Source organism: Metopolophium dirhodum, chromosome 4 (genome assembly GCF_019925205.1).
Source record: "Metopolophium dirhodum isolate CAU chromosome 4, ASM1992520v1, whole genome shotgun sequence".
NCBI classification, from domain to species: domain Eukaryota; kingdom Metazoa; phylum Arthropoda; class Insecta; order Hemiptera; family Aphididae; genus Metopolophium; species Metopolophium dirhodum.
The window spans coordinates 5,090,793-5,098,258 of record NC_083563.1 but is presented as its reverse complement, the minus strand read 5'-3'; the positions used below and the strand labels follow the sequence as shown (position 1 = coordinate 5,098,258).

Here is a 7,466-nt window from a genome sequence, read left to right as displayed (position 1 = left end):
GTACTACAATATATACTGCCGTCGAAGTCATCTGGTCGCTATTGAAAATTCGTATAGACGAAACTTTTGATGAAGAAAAAAAAAAACGTTCTACACGCAACAATACTCACAGTGAACATTCTTGACAGTTATTTTTGTGCTATGTCTTTTAGATCAGGAATTGGACGTATATTGCATTTCGCGTGTGTTAAAATTACAAAACGTTCATATATATTTTTTTTCGATAAAAACGTATATTACAAAATAAATGTACAGACAAAATAATACGAAATCTGTTGAAATCGTTTTTACAGTTCATCGATGATAAATGACTCTTGTACTTATCTCGGATTTAACGGGACAACACTAGTCTAGGACACATACCAACATCTGTTGCCATGCATTTAATATATACATGGTAGTACATACTTGATACTTGCAAAGCGTGAAATATGTTTATACATTTTTGTAATTACATTTTTACTAAAGCTCGTAAAAAAAATTTTTTTTAATTTTTTTTTGTCCCTGCTGTCGGACGAATAAGAAATATAATTATTAATATATGTATAAAGGAAGTAGGTACATTTTAAAATTCTCTATGAAATGGAAACAGTTTTTCTCTCATATTTAAATTATATTATTCTATTTTCCAATGTTTAAATGAGTAGTTTGGTTTATACTGAAAGATATAAGCAATATGAAATAATCATTTTTTCATATTGAAAGTACCTATCTCTAAAATAATTTTTTTTATAATGCTTATTTTTCATTTCTTTACATTTATTATTTATAATTTATTCACGGATGGATTTAAATTTAATTGCAATATTAAGTTGTGCAGTACACCAGTATGTCAGTACTTATGTATATTGTATACAATTTTAATATGTTAGATTAATTTCCTTCTCATTGAAATTATATATTGGAAAACAATGATTTTTTTCTAAAATAACTTAATAATATGACTATACTTCATAATATGATAAAAATATTTTTCTTATAATAATACAATATATACTCTTCTTTAAAATTAATAGTAATTACTATTTAATTTTAGTTATATCAAGTCTTCTGAATTTAGTATTTTGTAAAAGTTTTTCAATCATCATATTTCTTAAGCTATAAAGTCCAAATTTAATGAAAGCTAAAAAAAATTCATTATAAAAAATAAATAAATTTATCGAAAAAAATGAATTTTTATTACTTATCACATCGAGAGTATTTTTTATTCCTTGTTAAAGTTTGTAATAATAGAAGTAAAAATCAGTGTTGTTAATAATATTTAACTTATTTAAGAATCCTAAATATCCAAACATAATTATTTTCTAAATTAGAATTATAAAACATATTACGTTTTTTTGTTAATTTAAATACAAAGCAAATATTACTATTCACTAGTATTATATTTTTGTTATTTTTAAATTTACAAATTAATGAAACATTTACATTTCAAACAAATTAATAAGTTTTTTGTGATGTTAAATGATACTACCAGTAAGTTATTTTCTTGTTAATGTTCTTTAACTCAATTGCATAATAATAATATTTTTCTGTTCGCTTCATAACAACTTTCAATTTTTCTAGTTTAATGCACGTATATTTTTTAAATTAATATAGGTAGGTACTCTAGTTTCGAATTCTATCACGATTCACATGAAACTTATTACAGCGATTGAAAAAAATTATTCAAATGCAACTATTGAACAGAGCCCGTAAATTGCAACAATTAATTGAACTGCTTCTTCTTTTTCTGAAATTGTATTATCGATATTCCCAGTTTCTTCTTCATTCCATAATATGAGCATGAAGTAAAACTATATACTCACAGAGTGTAATAAAAATGACTGACAAATGTAATTAATTTGCTTTGGTTGGTATAAGTATCTAATAAGTATTATTCTTATAATTTTTTTCATTTAAATATTATATGATTATTGTGAATTATGTAGGTATTTAAAACCAAATTGGCACCGAAAAGTGTTATTACATAATAACTGGTTAATTTATTTTCAAAATGTTTGTTTTTTATTTCTTATTTTTTGTATATAAATATAATGTTTTATATATATGTGAGTAATATATCATACACATATGGAATATGTCCTGAATCGCTACATATTAAATCTTACGATATCCAACGTTCAATGAACTATCCATTTCACCACCGTAACGAGGTATATCGGGTCGTATAATAACGCGACCCAAACATCATATATATATATAATTATCATGTCGTGCAACCGGAGTCTTTGGGTCTCCTCGGGGCAATAATTTTCCGCGGAAAACGGCGATAACATCGTATACGTAATAATATAATATAATATAACGTATAAGAACTATACCTATATAATTCTTTCGATACATTTTTATTACGGGTATAATATTGTTATTTTATTCGGTTTTTCTCCTCGTTATAATTATAATATCATGCGCCTCTCTCGTTATTTTGCCGTTGGTCGACTCGACGCGGGGTACATGCCCGACATGCCCGCCGAAACGTGCTCACCTTCTATAATTATTGCAGTAGGTAGTTGATCGTATCCAATATACGACGCACTTAATATAATATATATATATATTATGTACACGTTTTCCCGTCGTACTTGCGTTGGCGTGGGTGGGCTGCGCGCTTGCGTGTGGGTGTGTGTCCGATCTTCGTGTCGTGTTTTGCGACGCCGAGAGGCGCTTGCGTCCCAGCCCGGTCCCGCCGCAGATAAATGAGCGGGATTCGGCCGCGGAGACGTCACAAAGTGTTCGCATCGCAAATCGCCGTTGGAACACGGGCACGGCCGCATCACCGTCGTCGTCGTCGTCGTCGTCGTCGTCCCGAGGAGCCGCAAGCAACGCAACCGTCAGCCGGCGCCCCAGATGAAAGCCGCAACGATCCTGGCCGCCCTGGCCTGCCTACTCGAGGTAACCGTTTTTTTGGACCGATTGATATTATTATTGTTGTCGTTTTTTTTTTTTCATAAATAGACTCGTTTTTTCGACTGTACCGTTCGTTACACCGTATAGATTTCGGTAGCGACGACTATGACCTATGTTGTTTGTGCTACTACTGCAATGATTTAGTAAAAGATTTACCAAAGTAAATTCTGTTGGTTCGATTTCAAATTATTTGAAAGTAAAATATTTACTAACTACTAAGTAACATTTGGACAAGGATATGCAGTTATATTATAAAATACTCAGTCGCTTGTCAACTGTCGGCTTACTTTTTTTTAATTCAATACAATGAATAAAACAAATAAAATACGATTTAATAAATTCAAAGCAGTACAATATTTATATAATATATTTTAAGCTAATTAACTACTAGGGATAAAATACGAAATAAGGAACCCATTAAAAACAAAATAATTAAAGAATGGTTTTCATTAAATTTATCAATGATGGGGTTAATTTATTAAACCTTAGTATAAAATAACAATATAATATACATAAATAAATCATAATCAATATTAATGATTTACCTAAATTGTACGTAGCACCCAAAAGTGTTTGAAAATTACAATTTAGTTTTAAATATTGAAATCCAATTATTATCCTTATAATCTATTTAAGCTTGGTTGATCATAATTAACTTGTTGGCTTACAATCGTCAAATACCTTTTTAATTTCTAAAAGATTTATTCTATACCTATATATATATTAATATTAATACATTTTTTATTAAATTTGATTTTTTTGAATAATTATACAGAATATGTACATAGTTATCTATACCGGCTTAACTATAACGGCTTAGTGTATATCAATATAAAATTAAAAAAACAATAGTTGAGTGAAATAATATATTTCAAAATTAAACGATTACAAAAAACGGAAAAATATAAATTATAGTATAGATTTGTTATATCAATTAAATATTTGTACTAAAATCATAATTTTCTATTTAAGATATATATTTTTAAGAATTAAAAATCGATAAATCTATTGCTTAATATATTATAATCATTCTACAACCATATTATAAGTTTTAGTTTCTAATTTTTTATTAATTAAAAGAGGTTTTTAGTATTAGATTCTAAGTGGAGTGATGAATGTGTTGATATGTTATTTTTAAATACTATTTTTTATCTCTTGGTTTTTTGTTTTGGAACAGTAAAAATTCTACAATCTTCAACTTAATAACAGGTTGGGTTTCTGGTAGCAAATTGGTTAAAGTTGGTAGGTACTTACTTTCCGTGGAATCGAAAAATACCTTGTACCTACTTGTATTTATAATCGGAAAGAACTAAAAAAATTACAAAAAACGAGAAAAAGACTTGTATTGATGCAATACGCGATTTCTAGACATGGTATATTGACTCTTTTTAGAATATTAAAAAACATTTCAGATTTTCGATTTTCGAAATGTTTACGCTAGGTTGAAAAACTTGAAAATTTAGTTCAAAGTTCATCATATTAATAATATATTGTTTTTACTGAAGTCAAACAAAAAGTTCAGCGTAAATCCTACACATTAATTTTTTATAACAGTTTCATGTTCTAGTTTTGAGGAAAGTCGTCAAATTCGTAAAAATGTTATAATTATTTTGTAGTTAAAAATTCATACAGTTTTTAATAATTACACTTGAACATTTAATGCAACATTTCACATAAGTTGACCTTACTAAAATTTTAAAAAAATGTTCAGCGTTAAGTCACAGAAATTGTTCTTAAGTTTAAATGTTGTACGTCATGAATATTCAAAAGGTCTTATTAGTTTGCTATTATTCAAAAAATATTAGTTGAAATCATTTGAAACAATTATTAAGTACAAATAATTATCACAATGACTTAAATTATCATTTTACAATATCAAATTTTCAAAATATTTGAACTACTTATATGACCTATGCAGTATTAACTTATAAGTAACAATAATTTATACGTATAAAAATTAATAATATAATAGAATATCTGTGATATTTTAAAATTAATATATTTAATATATTTATTATATTTTAAAATTAGTTCAACATCCATCAAAAATAGAGGCTGAGAATCGTTTTTCGTATGCAATGATTTATCATTGAATTCAGATTTACCAATACGTAATGGGTGTATTAAGTTACATCGTGATTTAATCAATGTAATTTTGATCTCATAAATGAAAAATACACTTGAAATCTATACTATACAACAGAATGACTTCTCCGATATTATAAAGTATTATCTTAAATAAAAATATCATAAAAATTGTTCAATAAAGACTAAAAAAATTATATTAAAAGATCAACAAACTCGTAAATATATTGAATTGCTATAAAATATTTAAAAGAGTAATATTTTTAGTTGTAGTATAACATATTATTTTATTAAAACTTCAAAAGGTAGGCTTAGGTACTCTATTAATTTATTATTAAATTTTCTAGGCAATTAGCATTTCGAAATAATATTTAATATAAAAATATATTTTATTTATGTTTTATCAACCAATATTGTATACAAGTAGTAATTTAATTCATATAGAATATAAAACATAAATTATATCCAATTTAAAGTATTAAATGTATGTAATATAATGGTTTAATATAGACCATAGTAGCTAATCAGGATTTTTATACGTTTGGTGGTTGTATTTAGAAGCTTTAGTTAATAAAGTATGTATCACAGATATATTAAACATTTTATATAATATCTGTAATATGTATTAATAATTTTTTTTAAACTATTATCCATATGGTAATTTTATTCCATATTCTGTATTAACTATTAAGTTCGTGTTTTTGATACATAATTAAATTTTAAAAAAAATAATATTTCTCAAACCTAGTTTATTTAAATTGTTATACTTGTCTTATAAGTATTGTCTAACAATTTATGGATTCAAAAGAAAATAAATTACGATTTTATATAGGGTAGCATTTAAAATTAAGTAGTTAATTAAAACTACATAATAATGGTGATAACATAAGGTAAATCATTTTGAGTTGTAGAATAATGAATTGTAATTAAAATATTTTAAATATGTTAAAAATTCTTTTCAAACACCGTTCATATAAATGGATTAACTCGCTTAAATACTTTCCGTTGTATTATGGTTACAATGAATATGACATACCATTCGTACAAACATTATCATGGCATGCACTTACTAAATTACCAACTTGTGTTCTGTATAATAATATAATAAACTAATTTTACAGCACTCGAAGAAATAATAATCTAAAATCACTTTTAAAAAAATAACTTAAATACAAATATTTATTCACGTATTTTGTTTATAGATGTTCAGATGTAAATAGAATGTTTATGCAATAAATACAAATGATAAAATATCAAATATAGAATAAATTTGAAATCCTCTCGATAAAATATTTTTTTATATACTTCGATGGAGAAGGAATATTAATTAAAAAGTTCTCTACAACATTGTAGTTGTAGACAGTTATTAGATACATTAGTGCCGGGTTGCACAATCATTAAACATTTAATGAATCAATAGTAAGCTTATGGTCACTTTAAGATGATTGATTGGACCATTAATTTAATAATTTTTTTATGCAACCCTGTATGGAAAATTTTTCGAGAGAGATCTGAAACTAATCAGCAAACAGACGAGCATTTGCGTGTTATTTAAAGTGTCTGTTGAGCAGTTTCTTTAATATTCTTTTACAGTTTGTATTTTAAAATATGTAGAAATGTATCATTTTTAAGACGTAAAGCGAAACTTTTAAATATTATTCTTCGAATTTTTACCGAAAGATTCAAATCTTAATCAATTTGGACATTTAATCAATACCCCATAATTGAATCCCATAAAATCAGACTAGTTCGTTTAGTAATTTTTATATATTTATTTCATTACTTTTTTTTAAAGAGGTGGCTTAATAAGTTGGATCTAAGTTCTATAGTTATACATTTGGATTGGATAAAAGCAAATACAAGAACTAAAATTTAAAATAATATACTACTTCATATTATAAAAATAAGTTTATTTTCATATAAAATTATTCCACATAATAATATGTTTTATTATAATTTATAGCATTTTGTAGTTCTTTCATATCATAAATCTAGTACAAGAAGTATAACTTACACCTTTCGTGAAAGTATTTGATTTTGAAAACATATTAATTTATCAGTAATCTCAGAAAGCAGTAAGTTTTAGTATAAAATTGTGTAACGACTTGTAAAGGTTATTTTTATGACAATATGGCGTTGTACAATAACCATATAGGCATAATAGTAAACTACCTACTAAAATCGATCATTTTCAATTGAAATTTCTTATAATAGTGTTAAGCAATAAACACAAATCTGAATTAAAAATATATATAAGAGCTGTATTCGGTTGGAAAACTCGAAATATAAATCAGACATAAGAGTTCTTATCGTACGTATACCTGCCATAAAAACGAACTGCCTCAGTTGTAAGCTGTGGAGTAGCCATTTAGTCGATTATGTTTATTCGACCGGTAACAAATAAATATTTAATACCAATCTAGAGGGATGAAAAAATATAAATAAATGATAGGCTCCAATATTATATACTTTGA

General features: G+C 25.8%; 1 protein-coding gene across 2 annotated transcripts in view; it reads left to right on the top strand.

Moving 5' to 3' along the window:
• The first annotated feature begins 2,697 nt into the window (after positions 1-2,697).
• The window catches only part of LOC132943360 (uncharacterized), a 29,805-nt gene continuing 25,036 nt past the window's right edge, over positions 2,698-7,466 (top strand). The window contains exon 1 of one of the 2 annotated variants that reach the window (XM_061012326.1): positions 2,698-2,892. In XM_061012326.1, the coding sequence (XP_060868309.1) occupies positions 2,848-2,892 (45 nt within the window). In that variant the 5' untranslated portion in view covers positions 2,698-2,847. The remainder of the gene's footprint in view (positions 2,893-7,466) is intronic. The other variant, XM_061012327.1, reaches the window with a different exon arrangement.